The 25,014-nt window shown below is 46.9% G+C and overlaps 2 protein-coding genes across 5 annotated transcripts; both read right to left on the reverse strand.

The window, feature by feature from the left end:
* Positions 1 to 258: 258 nt before the first annotated feature.
* Positions 259 to 7,937, reverse strand: LOC109246812 (RNA-binding protein 4). Of its 2 annotated transcripts, XM_019415093.2 has the most exons (4): positions 7,829 to 7,937; positions 6,422 to 6,844; positions 2,519 to 3,212; positions 259 to 696 (listed from the first exon to the last, which is right to left on the reverse strand). In XM_019415093.2, the coding sequence occupies exons 2-3, from the start codon at positions 6,831 to 6,833 to the stop codon at positions 2,527 to 2,529; spliced, it is 1,098 nt and encodes a 365-aa protein (XP_019270638.1). In that variant the 5' UTR covers positions 6,834 to 6,844; positions 7,829 to 7,937; the 3' UTR covers positions 259 to 696; positions 2,519 to 2,526. The 2 variants fall into 2 exon arrangements, with proteins under 2 accessions (XP_019270638.1, XP_019270637.1); XM_019415092.2 differs by lacking the exon at positions 2,519 to 3,212.
* Positions 7,909 to 24,017, reverse strand: RBM14 (RNA binding motif protein 14). Of its 3 annotated transcripts, none has more exons than XM_019415088.2 (3): positions 23,569 to 24,017; positions 16,634 to 18,098; positions 14,977 to 15,855 (listed from the first exon to the last, which is right to left on the reverse strand). In XM_019415088.2, the coding sequence occupies exons 1-3, from the start codon at positions 23,903 to 23,905 to the stop codon at positions 15,648 to 15,650; spliced, it is 2,010 nt and encodes a 669-aa protein (XP_019270633.1). In that variant the 5' UTR covers positions 23,906 to 24,017; the 3' UTR covers positions 14,977 to 15,647. The 3 variants fall into 3 exon arrangements, with proteins under 3 accessions (XP_019270636.1, XP_019270633.1, XP_019270635.1); XM_019415090.2 differs by having other exon boundaries at positions 15,801 to 15,855; positions 17,988 to 18,098; XM_019415091.2 differs by lacking the exons at positions 14,977 to 15,855; positions 16,634 to 18,098 and adding an exon at positions 7,909 to 8,022.
* Between the last annotated feature and the right edge of the window lie 997 nt (positions 24,018 to 25,014).

Consider the following 25,014-nt stretch of genomic DNA (forward strand, 5'->3'; position numbering starts at 1 on the left):
TATCTTGAAACCATGAACAAGTGGTTGGTTTCATGACAAAGGTGGACTAGTGGAAGGAAGTCTTTACTGGAATGAAGCTACCTGCCTGGGTTCTTCCTTTGGCACCTTTAAGACCTACCTATAATAAAAAAAAGTAACTGCAGTGATGTTCACCCAGGGCTGAAATGTCAAACTTTATACCCACCCCTTCTCTTCCAGGGACAAATAAAGAACCCAGACACAAGCCCAAGCAAGAACGCTCTCAAAGCACACATGCCCTAAGTTGAAAAACCATTTATTTCACTGGAAAAAAAAAGTGATCCAACTCTATGTGTCTACCCGCCACAAGCCTTTGGGCCAAAAAGACTCAGGAGCAGTGACACTCTCACCAAGGTCATTCCCAAGTCCAACACCCACCGGAAGCAGGAGGCAGGGAGACAGCACACCCCCCACCACAGTTTCTGCACGCAATGAGGCCTGCTGGGAGAACAGAACATAAATGGGAAACTACAGAAGTATTGAAGAACAGGAAGAACAGGAAAATGGGCAGGAAAGAGGAAAGGAAGAGGTGGTCTGAATTTAGCAAGGTAAATTAAGGTCCACGGTTCCTGAGGGACTGAACGTACAGAGCCGAGAACGTCCCGGAGATGGGGTACCACGAAGGGTGTATTCTCATGCACAACCGCAGCTCGGAATTTCAGCCCACACACATCCCACCTGCAAGAGAGCACAATACAGGGGCTTTACAGCAAAGCTCAAAAGGGCTTCCTACTTAAAACTTCAAAGAACATCTTTACAAACTCTGGTAACTTGACACTCCTTTTAAGTTTACTTGTACCCATCCCCAGTATCACAATAATCTCTAAAAGTAAATAAGCTTAAAGGCCAGAGAGAAACTGGGAAGGTCAAGCAATCCCAGACTGAGGTCCTTCTCTAAATTAAACAGCAAATATTCTTTGATGAGTGTAGGCAAACATAATTCATTTCTCTTGATGTTAACATCAGCATTCCTCAGAAAAGGTAATTCCATGTCCCAAATTGTCACTGGAGGGCAGGAAAGAAAAAAAAAAAAAAAAAAGGTTCCAATTAGCTCTCTGGGGTAAAAGTCAAAAGTATGTTTGAATCTGGGTTTAGTACCAAGGTCCAAGTTAAAAATCATTCAAGGTCTAGTCAAAGTAGCATCAACTGAACAATCTTTAAGACCTGAGGGCATCCAACTCTGCCTAGGGAAGAAACTAAAGAATGTAGTAGAGGGCATATGTAATCTACATATCAAGTCATTCACGTTTCTTTTCCAGCCCTACCAGTGATTTTCTATCCAATAATCTCTGGCAAGTCACATACCTTCTGCCTTAACTAAAAGATGACAGAATATCACTCACCCTGACACTACAAAATTACAGATCAATGGTAATGTCTGGGACACACTGGGAACTGGGGGTTCCCCCAAAACAAAGGGTATCTGAGAATCATCATTTAATACAACAGCAATCTCAAAACACCTAGAGCCCAAAGCTGGCAAGTATCACAAAGAATATACTCAAGTAGAGCCAAATGGATCATGAGGCTCAAAATGTATAGTATAGGAAAAAGCCAGAGGACTCAAGGTAGAGCTGGTTCAAGAGTATTAAATGCCCATAACTAGTGGGAAGATGAAGGGAGTAATCTGCTTAAGGCAAAGCTCCCAACCCTGGTGTTCATTCATATTTATATCACCATATCCCTTGAAGAAGCAGAAAGGATGTCCACCAGAACTCTGTGGGACAGTTTAAAAAAAAAAATTGAACAGAGTAAACAGGTTCTTTTATAGGACAGATTCAAAGATAGAGCAACAGGGTGGGCACTCTATTCAGGGAATAAATCTGAGCTGAGTGGAGAAGTTGGATTTGAATCTATGCCTCAGACTCCTTATTGAAAGCTTTATAAACTAAAAGATACCTTTTCTTCTCTCTGCCCAACTTACCATCAAAGAAGTTTTTTCTATAAAGCTCATAGGGAGTGAACTGTTCAGGAATGTCAGAAAACGCTGCTTCAAGATTAAGATGATGCCACCTGGATAGTCTTCACAGTTAACAGGGACCTGAGCAGTGATGACTAGTTAACTAGTTATGGATTTTATATTACTCTAGGTCATAGCAGACCTTTCACATAGCACAGAGCAGAACAGGAAACTTACAAACCTTAATAATGTCACACACCTAGGAATTCAACAAAGGCTCTGAGAAACAGCACACCTCATTCTGAATAAATGGGTCCCAGGTTCAGTTCAATTACAGCACATAGGTGTGATCCAACATTCATCACACCATTCTTCATTTTGACTCCCAATACTAGGAGCCCTGGAAAAGTAGCCATGAGGGCTAAGGATGTTTATATATTTCAAAAAGTTAAGTAATTAAGGACTTCCCCTAGTCTCTGCCATGCTAGTAGTAACCTTACCCTAACCCCGCAAAAGCAAGCAAGCAGGGCAGCCTAACTGGAGCCTGTAGGCTGCAGGAGGGATGGCAAAACCAGAACAGGGGACACCCACCGCTCTCACCTCAAGCTTTAAAAAGCTGAATACCGCGCCCGATCCGCATACTGCTCCCGCTCATACCGGGCCATGTCGTACAAGGAATTCCGCGCGGCCGCCGAAGCTTGGGACAACTCACTCTCATGCCCGTAACCGTAGCCCTCTCCAACAGTGGGGACTGGGGCTGTAGCGCGACGCAGGGGGCTCCGATCCCGCCCGTAATATGAAGTGGAAGCTGCAGTAACAGCAGCAGCGGCTGCTGCAGCAGCAGCAGCTGTAGCAGCAGCAGCTCCTGAGGTCGGCAACAGGTGTCTATCGTAGGGATCGAGAGAGGTGGAGGTGAGGTGACTGGCCATGGCTGTGTTCTGGACTTGTGGCAGCTGGGACAGGGTCTGCTCTGCGTAATTATAGGCAGAGGCAGCTGCAGCTGCCACTGCCTCATAGGACCGGGCAGCACGGCAGCGCTTGTAGTAGGCATCGAGCGCTCCGTACGCGTTGTTGTAATACAATGAATCCCCATAGCTCATGGTGTAAGGTGTACGCACTGCTCCATATTGCTCATTATATTGCTCGGTAAAGTCTGCCACTCGGCCAGAACGATCTATCGGACACTCTTTGGACCAGTGCCCCTCTTTCCCGCACCGATAGCAGCCGCTCTGGTCTCCCATCCCGGGCGCAGTCCTAAGCCGGCTGGTGGACAACTGCACGTGCATTCGTTTGCCTTGAAGAAACAGACGCAAGAAGGGTTGCTATCACTCTTAGTCATAGCCCCCGCCCCTACCCCAGACACTGGTCATAGCAATGGCTTTACTTAGACAACACTAATGCAGGATTCCTTGCCAAAAGATTTTTTTTTTTTAATTACAAAAAAAAAAAAAAAAAAAAAAAAAAAAGTCCACTACATAAATTCAATACAATGACCTGTTTAAAGACAAAGATCAGTAAGATGAAGAAATGTTTCAGCTCTAACACTAGTTTAAAGCTTGGGCCCAATAATAAGCACCTCATCCTTTGCCAAGTAACTAGACAGAAACTACCCTGAACAATAGCCCAATGACAAAAGAAACTGTATGAGTGCTCCACAAGATTCTCACATTTCCAATCTTCACCATCAAGACTGATTTCATTAAGCAGGACACTACAAAGGCCAGTTCCCCCGTTCCCCACTCCAAAAATCAAAGAGAATAAGACCTGAAAGTTACCACCGATAGAGAATATAACCCAGACCTGATCCGTGACTGAATGTGATAAGCAAGTTTCAAGATTTGTGGGAAAATCACTCATGAATTGGGGGAAAAGGGACAATCATATGCATTGAAGGACTGCCTTCCCCTTTAACAGAGTCCTTTAAATTGTTGGTCCTGATATTCATTCTAACAATGATTCTTCACAATCTGACAACTTTAGGGACTTCCTGATAGGGTCTAAGGAAATAGGACAGGCAATTCACAAAATGCCTAAATTTTTAAAAAGATTATGAAAAACATGGAAGAAAAAGGGGAGGGAGATGAGAAAAATGGGGAGAATAACCAGTAGTATTAGAGGATCAAATAATTCATTAACAAGACTAAAGTACTTTTTCTCCTTAAACTAGGGATCTGAAAGATGGTAAGAACACACACTAAATACTACTTTTTGCTGAATATTACAATTTATATTCTAGAAATAAAAAAATATTACTTCTGAAAACTTAACAAAAGACACTTTTCTGAAGAAACTTAAGGTTTAAATCTTTTCGCAGGAACAGCTTTGACCTAATATGATCTACCAATTTATTGGTAAGCAAAATTCCAGGAAAAACTTCCAATGCAATTGGCTAGTGTACCAAAACATGCAGATGATAAAGTGAATGGTTACAAGCAGAGGAGAGTCAACAGATAGATCATCTACTCATACAACATTACAGAATCGGTAAATAGACAATTTCACATGCAAAATTAAAGTCCTGGGAAGCTAGAGAAGGAAAAGGGAGGTGGAAGGATCAAACTACCCCCAAAAAAATCCTGTTGTAAACATTACATCTATGTGTAGATAGACTGCAAGTTAGAAGCTTAGATACACAATTAAGTACTGAAATGCTTTAAAGTGCTCACCTATGTCCCTCTGGTATTTGCCCTCGGGGCCACCTTGGCACCTAACAAAACCAGAGAAAACAGGTGCAACCAAGGAACTAACCAAGCACATTCATGACATTAAGGTCGTTAACTAATGCCCTGATCTAAGGATGCGTCAATTCCAAAACCAGGAAAAGAAACTAAACCTTTAAAAATATTTACGATAGAGATCTTTAAAATGGGCAAAAGAGAATACACCCAACACTGAGAAACTGAAAAACCATCTTAATAAATTCCATTGCTCCATATACACATAGAACTCTACTAGACAATACTAAGGAGAATGACTAAGTAATGAAAATATAAATAAGCAGAAATAGCACCACAGAGCCTACAGTTCATACTCAAGAGTTATGCATAAGGACAGGTTGTCCTGAGTCAGGACACACTGGTCTCCCTTTACACATGTACCTGCTACAATCAGAAGCTACCACCCACTCGATGACTGGATTGAAGTGGAGAAGAGGGTCCAAAAATTAGGTATTATACCACAAACCCTCCACAAAAGCAGCCTTTGCTCCCAATTAAGTTGTTGGCAGCAAGTTAATTCTCAACTTACCAATTAAAAAAGAAAAACAAACTAGACCTGAGAGACTAGTGACACTTTTCTTTAATAATGCACAGCAATACCCATGACACAGTGCACTGTTAAGTTGGGAGAACGACTGGACCTCCAGCTCTAAGAAAGGTCCAATCTAAGGGAAATAAACCCACAAAACAGGAGCAATGACTGAACAAGAGAGTACTCAGAAAAGGAAGCAGTAACTACCTTGTTTGGGCTAAAAAGGTTGGAATACAGTTTAAAAACGTAGCAAGGAATTATAGGACTACCCCGTAATTTGGAAGTAGTTACAATCAAAGGGAAAAAGCTCTTTTTTGCTACAGGGGACACAAGGGGATGGTGGGATGGAAGAAAAATTAGCAACTCACCATGGTTACCACACTCACCCTTCCTGATTGCCACTCTTGCCACAGGAGCTCAGAACTCAAACTAAGAAAAGATACAACTTTCCAAATAAAGCAACAATCCATACCATCACTCATACTGCCCTCTAGGTACACTAACAATCTAGTCAAGGCTCTAAGATAACACCCATCTAAGGGCTCTATTCACCAAGGATGTTGAGTCCACCCTCAAACAGTGAAAAGACATTGCCATTATTGCCCCCAAACCCCAATATCCCCTCCTCAGCAACTCCTGAAATCAGACTTTTATTCTGGAGTGACCTCATCCTCAAAACAGAACCTCTGGGTACAAGCATAACTGAAAAGGAACAAGAGCGATAGCCCTTTAAAAACACTAGTTATCTCAACACTAGTTATTTAATAACTAATTACCTTTGCTGGGAAGTTAGGAGTTGGGATGAGGTGGGGGAGCTTACCAGGGATTCTGCTCCCCAAAAGTGTTAAGACGCTTTTGGGTTTGTCAGGTTCTTCATATGTAAAATAAGGCATAATGCTGATACTGGGCTGAGGCAATAAATTCAGAGTGAACCACTATAATGTGCTCTACTATCAAGAAAAAGGGAAGGAAAAAAAGATAAGTGGGAAAATCAAAGGAAAAGACTTCTGCACTAATAGACATAAAAGCCTTAAGAGTTCCAAACTAAAGCCACGGGTGTTTTCCCAAAGGGACTGGTCTAAGTTAAAGCCTCTAATTCCCATGCATTCTCCATTTTAAGTATATCACCCACAATGATTCACCGTCAGCCAGCCAACAGCTCTATTTGTACCCCCAAACCCCTCCCCTTACTTATCCAACCTATTTTCTGCACACAGGCTGTGTTCAGCCCTCTTCCCAAAGAGGGTGGTTCACCTTGAAACTCTGTGTTGTCAAGGCCCCTGATGGCCTCCACTGCATCCTCTGCCCGCTCCATGTGCACGAAGGCATAATCTTTCACGATGTCACATTCGATGACTGGACCATACTCCTCAAACTTGGCCCGAAGCTCTTTGTTGGTACAGGTGGGACTGATGTTGCCCACATGCAACTTGGTGGAGGTTTTGCTCTTATTCTTGCTGGCTTCCACATTGATGTTCACCCCATGCAGCTTGTAGTGGTGCAGGTTGCGTATGGCATCCTCGGCCGCCGTCTTGTCCTCTATGTGCACAAAGCCGTAGTTCTTAATGATGTCACATTCCAGCACCTTCCCATACTGCTCGAAGAGTGAGCGGATCTCCTGCTCTGTGGCCTCCCGGGGCAGGTTACCGATAAACAGCTTCACCATCTCGACACAGCCTGTGTGAGAAGAAACAAAATTTCTAACAAAAGACCTTAGGCTCACATCAGTAAAAACAAAACCAAACAAACAAAAAACCCCCGGCCACCTCCTTTCACTCTAGCAAATATTTCCAGTTCTCCTCTCTCACACTCCCACCTCCACACAACAATCAAAGGAAAAGTGGAAATAAGGAGGCCTGCCACAATACCGGGTGTAGAACCCTAGAATGATGAGAAAATGTCTGTAACAGAAAGCTCCTTAGTAGACAAAGGGTTTGATAAGAGTTGGATAGCTTCTAACGAAAATGGAAATGAAAGTGAGAGCATACACGCAGCGCTGGGGATACTGGGCTTTTCTATCCACTGGGAGGTCAGAAAACGAAAGGTCTAACTGCAAGCTGCCTGGACTGACTACTGAAATTGTGAATCAGCTCTTCCTCCCGCAACGGAGTAAGTAGCCACCATTTCCGGAAAAGTGGGCCTTATAATAGCTTCATTTTAGGGTTTCCTTGGGAAGCAGTGAACGGGAGACCTGAGCCGGAGAGCAAGGCATGAGAAGACTACAGGAAGTGCAGGAGTGGGGAACGCCTCTGTCGGGGTGCTGTCCTACGAGCTCCTGCGGGATGGGGAGATGCGTGGCCAGAGAAAGGGGCTTCAGACTCATCAGTCAGACAACAATGTCTCACAGCCTAAGAAATTCTCGAAACAGGTTTCAATTTTTCTAAGTCTAAAGGAGCGCGGTAATCTCTATGGAAACCTCAGAGCAGGAAACCGAGCCAAGTCGGGTAGAGGGCAATGTGGGGATAAAGGAAGGTATTCTCGGGGGAGGTCGTGGGGGAAGGGCTGCTTCAGGCTTACCGCGCAATGCCCAGCACCGAGGTCGGCTCTCAGAGACGGGTGCGGAGGCCGTGACCCCACTAGGATACCCCTGAAGCCCAAAGGAGTGAGATAAGAAATTTAAGAGAGAAAAGAGAGGCAACGGAGGGGCTCGGAGTCTCTCACCCGCACGGAAACCAGCAGGGGCTCTTCCTCGCGGCGCAGACGCTTCTGACAAAACGCTAAAATGGCGACGGCCGCAGCAGTGACTCTGGGTAGAAGGGGAGGTGAGCCTACCACCGGATTGGCTGCTCGGTAAAGTTAAAGGCAGGCGTTCCCGTGGTTCCTCTTCCTGATTGGTTACCACCAACGCCAATTACCTGAGAGGCCGGGAAGAGGTGGAAACGTCAGTAACCCCTGAGCTTTTACGCGAATGCCAATGAGCGCCTATCTCGCGAAGCCGAAGTCACTGATTGGGTAAGAGGTCGGCGTGAGGGAGGAACTACAAACGTGGGCTTCGCCCGGGTGCGACCCGCCATTAGGCGGAGCGAGCTAAGGCTCCGGTGTGGCGGTCTTTAGCTTCGTGGCGCCAATTTTGTGAAGCTTCTGAAAGGTTTCGCCATCAACACGTGCACATCTTGACAATATCCCCCGCTCCATTTTGCCTTCTCCAAATTTCTCCCTCTAAACTCCCAGCCACCACGCCTTCGCAGCCAGGATGCTACGAACCATAGCTTACGCAGACCCAAATGCCAGGTAAGAAAAATAACGAAGCGTCCCCACCGGAAGAACCAACCTCCTCCTTTGCCCAAGAATCCACACCGTAGCCCTCGGAGTCCCGGAGCTCCCCCCAGATCAAAACTACTGTCACGGGTGGTGAAAGGAACTCTGGAAACGGTTAATGGGCGCGGCTTCAATTAGGTTATAACGGTCCCAAGTGAGCCCGGTTGGAGGCCGCGTTACTTGGAGGCACTGAGGAGACAAGTTCCCTCGAGGAACCAGCCTCCCGGAGTGGGTCCAAGATGAAGAAACGGTTTCTGTGTGACCACGTAGACTGAAAACACCCCCACCCCACCCTGAGAAAAAACTGGAGCAGCGAAGTTTTTTGTTTTATTTTATTGGGTGCCATGGGCCAGAGCTGTAGGTTTAAACTCCTAGAACCGACCTTAGAGGGAAGAGCCTAATCACATGAAGCTATAAACAAAATACAATCAAAACAGCATTCTCCAGAGCGTCTGGCCTCCCTCATCACATTTTCTTTCTCATCCTTTGGCTTCTTCACAGAATTCCATCCTCACTGAGCAAGCAATGACCCTTTGCAAGGCAGCTTTTGAGGACGGAAGTGGGGAAGGTGCTGGATGAAAAGAACATGATAAAAGCAATGAATTCTCTATGAGGAAGGGGATCATGAGTGGAGATGACATAACACACGACCGTCCACAGCAGCCCCAAAGGGGGAGGGAGGGCAGAAAGAGAAAGGAGTTGAAGTTATGGAAATGGGTTTAAAAACCTGACATGACTCAGGAACCAAATGCTGGAAAACCGCTCAAGAACTTACTCTAGAGTGGGAAGAGCAAAGGACCTAAAAACATCAAAATAACACATTTACAGATGTGGTCGACACTAATCTTGGTCCATTTTCATTGTGGATTCTTATATACGGAATCTGAGTAAAGGCAATATAATCAGTGACGAAGAAAATCAATTCTATGTTAGTCAGCTGCATGTGTGTGCCCTTTTGAGGGGGCCGGCATCATGTGGGGTTCACCATTCAATCTGCAGGGAAACTCATCTGGTATAGAAATCCTCTTAGGTCCTTTCAGTTTGATCTTCCAAATTCTGTGTGTCCCAACAGCCCTGGAGATAAACTTTCTTCCAAAATACCAAAGCAGAGGAGATCAACTCGCTCTATAAAACTAGGAATCTGTCCAGGTCCAACGCAGAGAGGACTGGGAATATAAATCTCAGGATCACAATCCATGCCAGTTTGCAGATCACAGTACCGCCGCCCCCCCACGCACCCCCCCCCCCAGCCCAATCTCATTACTTGATTTACCTTCTGAAAAGCCTTTAAGGTGGACTTATATCTGTTTCATTTTGCAAGCTCATCCAACTGTATAAAGCACATTAAATCATCCCCCTCTTCTTAAAATACACTGCACTGGAAAAATTTCACTTACCCTACCTGATCTGGTTCTTGCCAGAATCTCCTGATCTCTCTAACAACCCCCACTCGCCTCACCCCACTCCCACCCCACCCATACATACTATGCTCCACCCCACTGGCCTTTTTGTTCCAAGTTCATTCAGACTGGAATGTTCTTTCTCCAGGTGCTTCAGTGGCCACCCCATCTAGACATCCTCCTACTCCAAAAGCCTACCTTGGAACTCCATCCCATGACTTCATGTTATTTTTCCAAATACTTACCATCACTTGAAATCCTATTTGTTCATTCCATTTCTTTCTCCTACCTCCTACCTCCCATCAAATAATTTGTTCGAGGGCAGGGAGCTTTTCTTCTTCCTTACTCTATCCTCAGTGTTAGAAATGCACCTGAAACATGGTAGGCACCCAATTATTTGTTGACTAAGTTAACACAAAGGTGAATGCAGGAGTTAACTTCTTGGAAACCAAAAGGAGAAATGACGAGATTTTCAGTCAGTATCAGCTTAAGATCATGGACACTTAGTTCTAAAAACAAGCACTTGATTCATGTCACCTAGTATACTTTCCAGTCTCCCTCAAACAGAAAAAGCAGGTGCCCAAAAGCCAGGGGGTAACCTATGCTACAGCTTTTCATCACCAGGATTACCAGTTTGACAAATGCTGCAAAATGAAGCTTTAGGCAGGAAGACATTTGTGGTTCGGCTGTCTCCACACTGATGTTCACCTATCCAACTCTATTTTACTGAGTACTAAAGGAGCTTAATACTCACCCCTTAAGGTTTATAAATTAAAGACATCCGGTCCAAATCTTCTACCACCCCAAGTATGCAAAATAGGATTGAATGCAGTATTTTAAAAGCACCTTGTCCAGGGGCACCTGGGTGGCTCAGTCTAAGGTTAAGCATCTGACTCTTGGCTTTGGCTCAGGTCATGATCTCATGGTTGGTGGGGTTCTTCGGATTTTCTCTCTCCCCTTCTCTGCCCCTTCCACACTCTCATTCTCTCTCAAAAATAAATGTACTTGAAAAAAAAATTTTTTTTAAAGCACTTTGTCCAGGACACTGTAAATACCATCTTGGTGATTCTTAATTTGCTGATCAGGTTACCAAGCACCTCAAAGGTAAACTGACTTCTTCAAAAAGTCATCTAGAAAGCAGGTATCTGTCATAACCAAGCATAAATATACATTCTGACTGCAGATTTTGAAAAGACAAAAGTGCTTGGAGCCTGGGCTCTTGAAAAGGAAATGAGGGACAAATCCAAACTTAGGGGGAAACACAGATATCTGTGAAAAACATTCAAATGTGAACAAACAAGCTATTCTTTCATACCTTTTGGGGTGAATATGTGTAATTTATACATGTTAATTACCGGCTCCTGTCCAGAAATGAGTACTGGTTTAATAAAAGTTCCAATTAAAAACCGGTATTCTCCAGGAATATTCGGACTGGCCTTCCTTGACTGAGCCAGTCAAGCAAACTTCCTAAGCCTCCAATCCCACTGGCAGCTACACTCTTAGCCTCCCCTTAATGTCTTTGCAGGTTCCCTACCCCTAACCTTTCTTTTCCATACCCAAGGAGAATATGATCCCAGGACACTGAACAGTGTTGCCTGAGACTGGACGTGACAAAAACCGGTGTGATCCATGGCCTACTTCACTCCTAGGTAGCACTCAGTTAAAAAAATCCACTGCTTCACTGTTGTTCTGAGTGCACTGAGTGCACTGTACTGCACTCACACCTACATCCACAGTCCTTTGCTCAGCTGTGTGACAGCTCCACCAGGCCACCCCAATCTCCCCAGAATGTCCTAATTCGGGTCTATGAGACGGCTAGCATTTAATAAGCAGTGACTATACATGAGGCCCCACACTTGTCACATGTTCTCATTTGATCCTTCCATGGCATTATAACAATTACAAGCAAAGTCCTAGACAGTTCAATTCAAAATGACTCAATTCCTTGATCTACTGCTTTCTAACCATATGATCTTACGAAAAGTTTCTTAAGGGGCACCTGGGTGGTTCAGTGGTTGAGCGTCCAACTTCAGCTCAGGTCACTATCTCCCAGTTCATGAGTTTGAGTCCCACATTGGGCACACTGCTGTCAGCCCGTTGGCACAGAGCCCACTTCCCATCCTCTTTCCCCCTCTCTCTGTCCCTCCCCAACTTGTGCTCTCCCAAAAAAGAATATTTAAAGAAACATTACTTGATCTACAGCCTTAATTTCTCCATTTAAAAAACAGGTTTAGAAATAATGGCATTTGGGTTGCAATGAAGATTAAATGAAGTTACTGTATGAAAAGCACTTTATCAGTGCTTAGCAAGTGTTCAATAAATGTTTTCATCTATAAAATCTCCATTTTATAGATGAAAAACCTAAGACAGAGTTCCTGACAGGCCCAAGATTACACAACTAAGTGACAGAAACACAATTCAGACTCAGGAAACCTGATTTTACAGCCAACCCCCCCTAGTCATTCTGTGCCAAGTCAATTTTCCATTCAAACAAATCCCATCTCCGGAACATTTTAACTAGTGGAATTGCCCCTTATCTTCCACTACACTAGCATTGCTTATTAACCGTAACTAGTTCAGTGAGGTAGGTCCTGCCTCCCCACATTATAAATTCAAGGTCAGCCCAAGGGCTCAGCTACTTAATACTGTATTTCTGGCACTACAGACACAATATTTCAAATGATTTACACTACGTTTGAAGTAACTTTTAAGAACTACCCCCCGCCCCCAGAAAACTTGATTCTACCCTTTATGATCTAAAGGTAACTACAATTTAGGTGAATATAAATTTTTCACTTGCTTTACATCTTATCTTCTCTATTACCCAAACTTTGATTACATATACTAGTCCATAAATCTAGGAAATTATTTTCACTATAACCCAAATCATCCCCTATTAGGGTCAGCTTACTTGGCTTGATAGGACAAAATGACTGGAGAACCACCAGTCTATACATAGACTTTGGCCAAGCTTAACTGATGGGCAGGACTAGAAAAGCAGCCTACCCAGAGGGTGACCACTGAATGATACTTCCATTACCTCCACTAGAAGGGATGGGGTCCCAGGCCTACCCCAGACAGAATGTGAAACAAGGTCCAAACCTCAGAAGAGAATAGGCTGACAAGGCTAGAAGCCTCTATGTGGTCTCATTCCAGGAATAAATCATCTTTAACTTCTCCAATGAAGGTCAAGTTGTAGAGGTGATAGATGCAGGAGTGCAAAACCTGGGAGTCCACATTCCCCACCCTCTTATCCCAAAACACCCATTAAATGTATGTCCTCCCATTCACTCAACCCAACCATCTCCAAGTTATAGGACCCAAGAACTCAGAAATCCACAAAAAGCAAAGTATGAAGAGTGGGCTACAGGATTAACACAGGTGGCGTAATTTAAATAAAAGAGAAAGAAGGAAATTTTAAAACAATCTGCAAGAAAGAAGAGAATGACAAATGATTTAGCTTTGTAACCTCTTCTGCTTGAACAACGAAAACCTTGAGGGCTGAGGCAGCAAAGGCATCAGGACCTAAAGATGTTAGGCAGTTAAGAGTGATCATCTAGGCCACATCACTCTGAAGAACTTGGGCTGCAATAAAGAACATCAACACTGGCCCCAAGAGCACATTAAGCTGTTTTTCACAGGAACCATAGGATTGGAATAGTGGCAGAACCCTCACACTGGAGAAAGGAAAACAGAAAGCCATATGACAAAGAAATATTACAAATGCACAGGCCACAATCACAGCCCTGTAATCAACCAACCCCTCTATTTTCCAGAGTAATAACCAGAGCTAAGTTTGTTAGCTTGGTCCTCAGATCACCCCACCCTCCCTGCAGAAGTGACAAGAAACCTATCAGACTCCCCCCTCCCAGTCCTTCAAAGAAATGAAAAGGAGCAGCAAAGCACCTGGAGGTAAAGCAGTGAGCAGAAAGAGCAAGGAAAGAGCTATGGCCCCAGTACCCCACCCCCCAAGATTACCCCAGTTACCATCCACAAGAGCTCATTCTTATAAAGATCATATGCTTTTTTGCCCACTGGGCAGAGGGAAGGGAACACTTGGGGCAAACTCCTCTGTCACAAGGCAAGTTCCCAAGGAACCAGTGAAAGGCAGAAAAGAACCCACCTGAACTCCACTTGATTGACACACACAATTCCCCAAAACCACCTTGCCCCAAAAGGCTCCCAAATCAAATCTCTAAAGCCCCCTTTCCCAAAGGAACAGCAGTAGGTTCCTACCCAACCAGTCTTCTGTTCACTCATTTATTGGTGAACCCAAGCCTCCATTTTGTCCCTGGCTGGAACTTTTTTTTTTTTTTTTTTTTTGCCCAGGTCCTCTCAACCCCAGTCCCAGAATAAAAGTACAGAAAGAATCTTCAATTTCTCACTCTATCCCAGCATCCCTACTTGGGTTATGCTTGTACCTCACCCCCCTTTCCAGTCTGTGAGGACACCTTCAAATATAAATCCAGGAAGAAAACATCTGGAAACCCTAACAAATGGAGACGGGGTAAGTCTCAGGGAACTGATGGCAGAAGATGGCAGGACGCAGGAAGGACACTCCATGGTGATGTTCAACAGGCGAAATACCAGGTTTATGGCCATATCCCCCATACCTGCTTCCAATCGTCCCTGCTCCTCCTCTCTCCAACCACAGGGAAGAACCAGACAGACACCACCCTTACCCCACTACTGGCTCCTTTCCGGGTCCCAGCTCCAGCACTCACTCAAGCCCACTGCCTGAAGGATCCACTAGCCTTATAAGCACCAAAGCAGTCCATTTCCCCACTTCTCACTTGAGAAGCCATACCCCAGAACCATCCTGCTTGGAGCACAGGTTGTTTCCGAACTGGAGATAAATCAGGGGGAAATGGGCAAATAAACTTACTGCACTTGGTGTGATTAATTCAACTTAAGGGCTGAGGAAGTCCGAGCAACTTGGTCTGGACTCTCCAGTCCTAAAGATGGCAGACTAATGGGACGACGATGACCTAAATCCCTCTGGGCAGCAGGGAAATCACTAGTTCCCACATACAAACCCCTTTCCTCATCTGCCCTGGATTCTCCAGCTGCCTTTCCTTTAGCTGTCATGTCTTCCTGGATGTCAAACTGGCTTCTCTGAAACTGAGTGCAATCAAGACAATGACAACCAGGTTTCCAAACTGCAAATTGCCCCAAGTTTTATTTGTAGTCCATACAAAAGGGAAAAAAAATTAAGGTTTTCTAACACCACCTACTTGGGGAGATGGGGATGTGGGACTGTGCCACTCAGCATCAGCTAGAACATCAGGGGGTCAGTAGGGATTTGGACATATACCGACCGTCCCGACAGGAACTCAGTCTCAACACAGTCTATAGCGGGACAAAGTCAGGGCCCCCTGGACTGCTGGCACACTGGCGCACAGGAAATGGTTAAGCTAACCTTTTCCTGGCCTCCCTCACATCTAAAAAGAAAAAGGCGCCGCCGACCTCAGTTGCAGGTTGCTTCCCCATCCAGACGACCTTAAATATCGCGCACAAAAATAAAAGGGAGCCAGGAAAAAATAAAAACATAAAAGAAATTCCCATCCTGGGGAGATGGGAGGCAGGGGAGAGGGGAAACCGCAGATCTAGAGCCAGTAGCAAGATTTGCTGCTGAGGCGAAGGAACAAAGTAGGTTACTGCCGAACACTCAAAAGGATCATCTCCTGGGGAAGGCCCACAGGGTAGAGGGGATGAAAAACCGCAAACGGGAGAGGTATGGGCCAGTGGTTATAACCTGGGCCTGCACCCTACCCGACCTCTCCTCTCCTTCCCTCCCTGTGGTGCCCCATGCCAGGATGGCCCTACATGCGGCGCTGGTAGCCAGAGTGCATCTGAGCTGCCCGCAGGTAATCATTATAGGAGCCCGAATAGCGTGCGTAATCGGAATGGGCATCGGGCAGGCGACGGTAATCCAGCGAGGACTTTGTCGGCGAGCGGCGGAACGAAAGCTGCGACTCTGATAAACGGCGGTAATCAGAGAGCTCGGCTAAACGCCGGTCGGAACCATACCTAGTCGAGAGAAGAAGACAGTTGGTGAATGAGACAATTGAGGGGAGGGCTCCAGGTGGGCATGGGGGAGATGCCAATAGGGATAGGGAGGGTGTGATCAGATTGGTCTCCAACAAACAAGATTTTGTCCGAAGGCTCATCACCCTATCCAGGGCAAGAAATCAAGCCTGGTTCAACCAGTGGGAAACCAAGCCCACCACTGAAGCCCTCCCTTCTCAACTGGCCAAGGTAGATTTTAGTCTACATTCCCAAACCACAAACAAATTATCCCCACCCTGGGCCCTACACAGAAAGACCTTGGTTGTTTATCAACAGAACGGCGGACGAAAGCAAGGTCCCCAACTTCCCAAAGAGTGGACGCACCTCATACACCTTGCCTTCAGCCAGTGAGTGCCAAAGGGACTACTCTTTCAAACCCACCCTACCAAAGCCAGGACAACCACATAACAGGCTTAAGGATCCTTGAGACGGTGGGAAAGGCTATGGGCCACAATCTTGCAGGCAGTAGCTCCAATGGCACTTGGGGTAGCCTAGACAGGTGACACTTTTCCCAGCCTGACTAGCTGGTACCACCCCAGGCTGAGCACTAATGCTCCACCTGAACCCTGGTGATCAAAAAAGTTTACAGACATCACCCCCCTCGGCCTTTGGACATCCCATGGGAGTAGATGAGAGAAGACCAAAGGAGGGGCCAATGGCTCCAGTTTCCCTCCCATGCCAACCTCAGCCCCTTGCCCTAAGCCCCAGCTGGGGGCAGAGGCGGGGGGGCATACAGTACCTTTTCGACATGGCGACAGCCTTTTTGTAGGGATCGTCGTAGCTGGCCCGGGGTGGGGAGAGACGGGTACGCTCATAGGGCGGCGGGGTGCTGTTGGCGTTGGCAACGGCCCCCTGGGACATGGACAGGTAGGCTGCAGACGGCTGACCTGCCCCATCGTAGGCATTGCCCGGCTGGCCACGGTAGGAGGCAGCAGCCTGGGGATGCTGCTGGGCAGCATAGGAAGCAGCCAATGAGGCTGACGACTGAGCGCGGTACGGAGCTGCCAGGGTGGCAGAAGGCTGGGCCCCATAGGCAGCTGCAGCACCATAGGAGCCAGTGGCCGCAGCAGCTGATTGAGCCCCATAGGAGCCTGACAGGCCCATCGATGCTTGAGCCCCATAACTATTCAGCTGGGTCTGAACAACCGGCTGGGCCCCATAGGAGCCAGCCATTGGGGTAGTGGCTTGTGCAGCATAGGCAGCTGGTTGGCTGGCATAGGCAGCAGCTGTAGCTGGCTGTGCCACATAGGCAGCCGGCTGGGAAGAGTAGGAAGCAGCCTGCTGTGCAGCATACGGGGCAGACTGGGCATTGTAAGAGGCCGAGGGCTGGGCATTGTAAGAAGCTGCCTGGGCCCCATAAGCAAGTGAGGAGGCTGCAGACTGGGCTCCATAGGAGGCTGCCTGGGCCCCATAGGAGCCTAGGGAGGAAGCTGCTCCCTGGGTGTTGTAAGAGGAGGCAGCCGCACGAACCCCATAGGAGGAGGCAGCCTGCGCGCCATAAGAGGATGGCTGGTTACCATAGGAGGCAAGGGAGGAACCCTGAGCCCCATAGGAGTTGAGCGAGGAAGCCGCAGCTGGCTGACCCCCATAGGAGGAGAGGGCTGAGGCCGAGGGCTGAGCTCCACCATATGGGCCAAGCGAGGAAGCTGCAGCAGACTGGGAGCTAGGACTAGCCAGCTGGCCCCTGTATGGGGCCCCAAGGGAGACAGAGGGCTGAGCGCGGTAAGAGGCTGCCTGGGCTGTCATGGGCTGAGTCCGATAGCCGACACCCAAAGAGGCAGAAGGCTGGGCCCTGTAGGCAGCTCCCAACGACACTGAGGGCTGGGCCCGGTAGGTGGCTGGCTGGGCCGTCAGAGGAGCCACATAGGAGGCTCGGGGAGGTGAACGGCGCAGGGGGCTGCGGTCGCGACCAAAGAAGGGTGGTGTGGGCTGACGGGCTTGCCCATCAAAGCCACCAGTGCTGTTGCCAAAAGCCTGCTGGTAGTCGAAGGTGGCAGAGAAGCCACCAGTTCCAGGGAATGCCGTATCCCCAGCCCCTGGTTTCTTGGTCTTGTCCCCAGACTGGATAGCCAGGCCGGGCCCCTTCTTCTGACCCTTGGTTGAGAGTTCCACGTTGATGCGCTTGCCCTTCACTTCTTTGCCGTTGAGCTGCGCGATGGCGGCTTTGGCATCTGCTTCCTTCTCCATGTGAACAAACGCGTAGTCTGATAAAGCAGCAGACAGAGGGTTAGCGATTAGGGGGGCAGGGCATGCTACCTGATGGGTCCCAAACTGGACACACAACAGCACCCAGCTGTTGCCAGCTACCTCCAGGCCTCCAAACCCTCCTCTCCAGGAGTAGGTCATAAAACATGGTTCCCACATAACAAAGCTTCTGTCTCAAGCGGTCACCTTTCCCTACGTGTTCTCCCTATTCTCCCCTTTCCCCCGCCACATCACTCAACTCAACTCTCTGGTGAGAGAAGAGCAAAGATGAACTGCAACACAGGATAAAAATCTTCACAGCTCTCATGAGTGTAAATAAACCACCAGACAAAACACAGAAAGGGTTCCTGGATCACTCAATTATTTAGCATTCTCTAACCCAAGGTCACCAAACACTACTGCTCACCTTTGAAGCTTAACTCTGAAATACTGGAAATGACCACTTATGTCCTGGCATGACCCGTATCTCAGCCCAGGGTCCAACTAAATCAAGAAAATTAAAGTGCAGTGCACAGTTCATGAACGTTCTCCAATTTTTTTTTTCTCAGAGTACTTCTGTTCTCAAAGTACTTCCATGCATTGGCCTTCATTTGGGCCTCACAACAATCCTGTGAGGTACGCAGAGCAAAGCATCATTATCTCCATCTTACAGGTGGACAAATGTGCTCAGAGAATTTGTACGGCTTGCTCTAAATCAAAATGTCTTGAACCCAGGAACAGAATCCTAGCTCTTCCTTGCCCTTTCACTACACCAGTCTATCCCTGAGAAGTCAATATATAAAGCGAGACCATATTAACACAACAAGAAATTCAAACTTACAAAAGGAGAAGCTGGAACTCATGTAAGCCAATGAGGCGTGGGAATGGAAACCGAGCCTCTTGGCTGAGATCAGGCCCAAGCCTCTATCCCCCAGGCTACATTATATCCTCTACTGGTTCCTCTTCAAAGTACAGACGTATACCATACCCCCTTGGGCTCCTGTTCACAGAACAGACAGTTTACAGGAAAGATCTTGTTTCTTAAGCTTCAAGGTGAGAAACTGCAGTAAGTGCAGCTTGCAGGCTCTGCTAAATAGGTTACCCCTGAAGTCCTCATTCAGGATTTGAATGAACTGTGGTGGGATATAAGCTTAAGATAGGATGTTGATCTCAAAGTCCTACTCATCTACCACACAGGAGAAAATTTTAGAAAGGGGAGTGGGAAGAAATTCTTATTCATGTCCAAAATCACATATCACAATGGTGCAAGCAAGATCTGAAAAACAATGATAAGACCATGCTCATGGCAAATAAGGCCATGCACTTAAACCCATCTGGATCCATGGCTACTTAAGTACCAAGTACCAAGATACCATCTCACATCAATTTAGGAAATGAAAAACTACCTAGATGAAATCACCAGGTTCCATTCCTGCAGATAACAAATCCTTTTAAACGACCTCTAAACAAGCATCCTAATTTCTAGATTCATACTGGGATGCCCTCTCTGGCTGCTCCCAGAAAGCAAGTCATTTTTCTTCTTGTGAGGCAATGCCACCAACCTGCTTCTCATAGAAATGAAAAAATAATCAACAAGGCATAAATCAGAAGTATGGTATGCACAAGGAATCCTTGGTTAGGCACTTAAAAGCCTCAATTATAGATCCAGATATCTGCCCTACCCACCTCCAAGTTAGGAGATTCAAATAAGAAGATAAAAGCGCCTTGTAAAATATAAATAGCTATATGATAACAAAGAATTATGACGATTATTCAGGCCTAGGAATAACCACAGGCTTCACTCCCTACAGATTATCTTTTATCTCTAATAATAAAAAACAAAAGCTACCATACCATTTATACATGCAAACTTGGAACCTGCCAGAGAGGATTAAAAAAACAAAATCAACTATCACAACTCTCAGTCCTCACACCCCCATGGTTAGAACCTGATTCCTTACCTGCCAATTAAGGCAAAAGTGTTCCTTTCAGCCTAGCCACAGAGTACTAGAACTGTCTTATGATCTCTCATCTCCACTTTGGGTAAAGGGAATTAAAAATAGATACTGGTGGTCAGTGATGTCTTTAAAAGCAGAGACTGAGCTGACCCTCCAGAGAATGCAAGGACAAACAAAAAGTGGGAGCTTATAGGCAGATTAAGGGAAATGGAAAAAAAACCTCCAGGCAGTGTGAGAGACTATTAATGAATGATATTATAGTCCTGGCTAAACTATCCACAAATTCCTGAGACCAGAACAAACTAGGGGAAAAAAAACACCCAACAAAAACAACAACAACTTCAAAAGGTTTACAAGAGCAACAGGACATCCCACTGTCTACTCCCTACCTTAGCCAGGTTTTATTAAGAAACCAACCAAGTTGAAATTTGAGAACTGAGATTTCACATGTACAATTTCAATTTACCACCCAGAGGAGTTCTAGAAACTGAATTTTTTAAAAGCCCTCAGATACAATTATAACCAATTTACATCAAAATGTTCCTAATCCTGACATTAAAGAGAAGTGTGACTTAGTGATCCAGCTGACTCAATTGTATCAGGGTTAACCCTGTTACAGCCAGAAGCCAAAATCAACACCTAACCCTATCAAAGATGCCCAGGAATCCAATTACTCCTAGGACGATGAAAAACCAGAAACCTAGAGAACTCTGCTTGGAAAGCTAGTTTAAGAAACAGTAACCTGTGAGGGAAATCCACTGCATTTAAAGGCACTAGAGCAAGCAATGTTTTACAGAGATCACCTATTGGTCTGGTGGCATCACAATTCCTCTAGAACCAAAGTTAAGAGAATCCAGAGTGGCGCCTCAGTGTCTCAGTCAGTTAAGCATCCATCTCTTGATTTGGGCAGAAAAAGGAGTTTTCCTATCCTGAGAAGAATTAAAAACCTCTAACTTTACACTACAGATTTGTGTATAGGAGGAAAAAATGGCCACCCACCAAGAAAAAAAAAAAGGAAACAGTTTCCTCTTCTGCCTTTCACACCTCCCCTGAAGCCTAAATGGTTCCTAAAGCTGTCAGCAACTCTCATACTTCATCTTTGAACACCCAATAGCTGTGGAGAGTGGTTACAATCCACTGTTGCCACGGAGATTTTTGCTTCATAAATCAAATCACATAGAAGCTTCAGGGGTAACCAAGCAACTATGTTTTTCCCCTATGAAATGAAATAGAACTGGTTGTCTTATGCAACCTTAAGCTTCTGTGCTTTTCAAAGACCTGACAGCCAACACCAGAGGACTCGATCATCGAATGCCCATTCCCAACCCAAGAAATGCGTTTTTATAGAGCCAGAGCCAGTCTCTTCTGCTACATTCCCAACTTAAAAGCCACACTTTCTTTCACCCCAGAGAAAAAGAAAAGCATCAGTGGAGGACAAGACAGTCAAATCTTTCCCAAAGTCTCTCACATCAAAGTATAGCAGAAGCTCTGTTACTTACCAGGATAACCACAAATAACAACTAACCACTACTGAGGAAGTTTAACACATTTCTGGGTGTTTACAAAAGGACAAAATAGACAAAACTTTCACTCTCTCGGAGTCAGCCAAGAGTTCTACAAACCACATGCAGTTATACACTTCACCCTCCCCGCCACTGTCACTTGGTATCAGTCCAGAGCGAATCCGGGCAAATTTTTAGTTTCCTCTACCACCTGAAAGCAAGTTTCTTGACCAATGAGTTCCATGGAGACTGTCCCCCTCAGATGTTAGTTTCTAGACTCCCAATCTAGTAGCCATCTTGCCTAAGAACCGCAAAAGACATGTGGTAGGTCAATTAACACAGAACTGTCATCAGGATCATGTACCCCCACTGGTTTCCTGGCCAGATGCCCGATCTGGAGTCCTTCCTACTCTTTAAACAAAGCAAAAATCAATGCACCATACAGCCTGCCTTAAGAGCACCCAGCAGGAAAGCCCGATTCCGGAGAGTCGTGGACTGGCATAACCTGAGTTGAGGAAAATAGAATGCAATATTAATGCAGAACAAGAACTGCTCTTAGTAGTGGAGACTACAACCCTTTACGCTTCCCCAGCTGCAGAAAGGACAAGGAATGGCCCCCAAAATATGCCTTATTAGGACAGCAAATGAAGTGTCTTGGTGGAAAAAGGCACCTGCACCCATTTAGTTCCTATCCCCAAAACTTTTCAGAGTATGGGTAGGTATGAATTCAACACCAGGAGTAGGGCATCAGATACTCCCCCAGGTTGCATCCTTGAAGATGGCAGGGCAAAGTTAATTCTGATCTGTTCACAAGAGGAACAGAGACTGGCCACATACACAAGGACGATCCCACCAAACCTTGCCAACATAAAAGAAAAAGAACTTACAGGATAGGAACCTAGACTACAAAAAAAGTCAACTGGGTCCCAAAAAGGAAGCCAGACCTAGATTACAGTGATACATTTTCCTCAAAGAAAAGGCAAACTGGGGATCTGCCCTAAGAATTAGACTACTCCAGCAAAGCCGATGAACAAGTAAATTTGTTTAGCCAATGTTTAACGAAGACCTCTCACACACCCCTCTCCACGTCCCCCTCAGCCACAGAGTATATGCCCCTTTGCAAAATCACCAAGTTATAAAAGAACACTGCCCTGAGGGCATGGGCTTGGCAAGTAAAGGCTAAAGAGAAGAGGCCTTCATAAAACAAGCCTCCTTCCCCATTCAAAAGATCGGGGTTTTCAGTTTATATATATCTATATCTATAGTAGAATATAAATATATAGACATACATATATATAGATATATACATACAAAATCGATCCCAAGGAAAAAAAAAAAAACAAACCCAAGTTTGAGGGACTTGGAATACAGCGTTGCCACGCCTAACCCACCTAACAATGTTGAAAGGCCAAAGTGGTTCGGAAGGGGTCCCTCCTGTACCCACGAGTAACTATATACCCATGAGTAGACCCATGCCACACAATGCTAAAAAATCCCAGCCCGAGAAACGTCCAAGGGCCCCGTTACCTTCCGCTCGGGAGCATTCATCGGCAGGGAACACGAGGGTGGCCTTGGGGCGTCAGCCCCCACCTTTTCCCTCTTCCCTTGCTCTGACCGACGTCTGGAGAGGAAGTGGGGAAGTGGCGAAATCTTCCCCGCTCCATGATCCGGCTTGTGCCCGTCACTTCCCAATTTCCGCTCGGTGCCAGGCCCAGGAGACCAGTGGAAGGCGCGCCCCCGGTATACTCGCAAGTCTCTCAGGCGCGTCCCCGGCCCCGTAGCTCGGCTCACAGTGGCCGCCGAACCCACCCAGAGCCACTTCCTCCTATCTGGAGAATGGTGCCTGGACCGCAGGGAAGGAGGGTGGCTCTACCCATCGCGCCCCCAACACCTCCGGCCTCGCTCCCGCGACTTCCCCACCCTCCCCAACCGCGCGGTGACCGACCCCCGGGAAAGGGGCGTGGCTAACAAGCAGAGTGCCCAGAGCGCGCCCGCGCCCGCGCCCCCGCCCCCGCGCGCCTCCGCGTTACCTTTCACCACGTCACACTCGATGACGCGTCCGCGGCGCTCGAAGAGGCTGCGCAATTCCTGGCTCGTGCACGCAGCCGACACATTGCCCACGAAAATCTTCCAAGTGTTAAGAGGCCGTGGGCGCGACATCTCCACCACGAGCGCGCGCCCAGGCCGCAGCTCGTGGCCGTGCAGGGCCTCGATGGCGCGCAGCGCGCCTGCATTCTCGCGCATGTGCACGAAGGCGAACTGTTTCATGACGGCGCAGCTCATGACCGTGCCGTAGGGCGCGAAGAGGGCTGCTAGCTCCTCTGGCGTTGTATCTGCCCCATCGACGTTTCCCACGAATATCTTCATTTTGCCGCCGCAGCCGCCTTCCCGGGGAGCCGGGACCTCTCCTCCAGCGACAGGCAAGACGTCCGACCGGCCGGCAGTCCTCCCCAGGAATGGCTGGCGACCGAGAACCCCGCCGCGCAGGCGCTCTGACCAAGCCAATCGGGGCCCGCATCCCGCGCGACCCGCAGCCAATCAGAGAAGCTGAAAGAAGATGCGCTCAGGCGCAGCCAATCCCAGAGGGTCTGGAGCCCGCTTGTTAGCCGAGGGGGCGGGAAAGGGACGGCGGCGCGCGACCAACCGCCACTGCCGGGGGGAGGGGGGAAAAGAAGGGTTGGAGAAGGGGGAACGCGCGCGGGGAACGTCGGCGGCCTAGAGGCCTACTCGGTGAGACGGCCTCTGGCCCGGGTGGGGCAGGGATCGGCGGACCCAAGGAAAAACTTTGTTCAGCCGGAAGTCAGAGCTCCTCCCATTCTGACTGCCTAGGCCAAACCCGCGCCTGGAGGTGGCAACGAGCTTGTCCACGAGAGGGTCGGGCCTGGCGGAAGAAACCAGGACAGCCGCCTTCAGTCAGCTAACTGTCCCCTCCGAGACTGCTGGGCTGTCTGAGGGGGCCTGAGAGGCATTTGCCCCGGAGGACCCTCGTGCTATTAATTCATTCTTTGGAAACACATTCCCTGATGTTGCTGAGGTCCTAGAAGTAGATGGAGAGTGACAAATCAGAGTTTGGCAGAGGCCTTTGTGGAATTTTCAAAAGAGGAATAATGAGTTGTATCTCCCTTGGTGTGCGCTTGAAATTATCCACAATAAAAAGTTTAGGGAAACGATATTGGGTCAAAAGAATGGTCCCTGAGGGGACAAAAGTTGAACCTTTATAGAAAACAGAAAATTCAAAACCAACAGATGTATGCAAAAAAAAGTATTTTGCATAGCAGAAGAGAAAAACAAATCCGTGTGCCAAACTCAGGAAAATATTTACCTACATGTTCATGCTACAAATTTTTTGAGCACCTACCAAATGGGCAGCACCAAGGATATAGCAGTGAACAAAAAGTGACAAAAATTCTAACCTTGGAGCTTATACTATGGTGGGAAGAAATATAATAAACAAGTCAGACTTATAGCCTGATAGT

Source organism: Panthera pardus, unplaced genomic scaffold, assembly GCF_024362965.1.
Source record: "Panthera pardus isolate Hobbes unplaced genomic scaffold, ASM2436296v1 HiC_scaffold_12, whole genome shotgun sequence".
Taxonomy (NCBI): domain Eukaryota; kingdom Metazoa; phylum Chordata; class Mammalia; order Carnivora; family Felidae; genus Panthera; species Panthera pardus.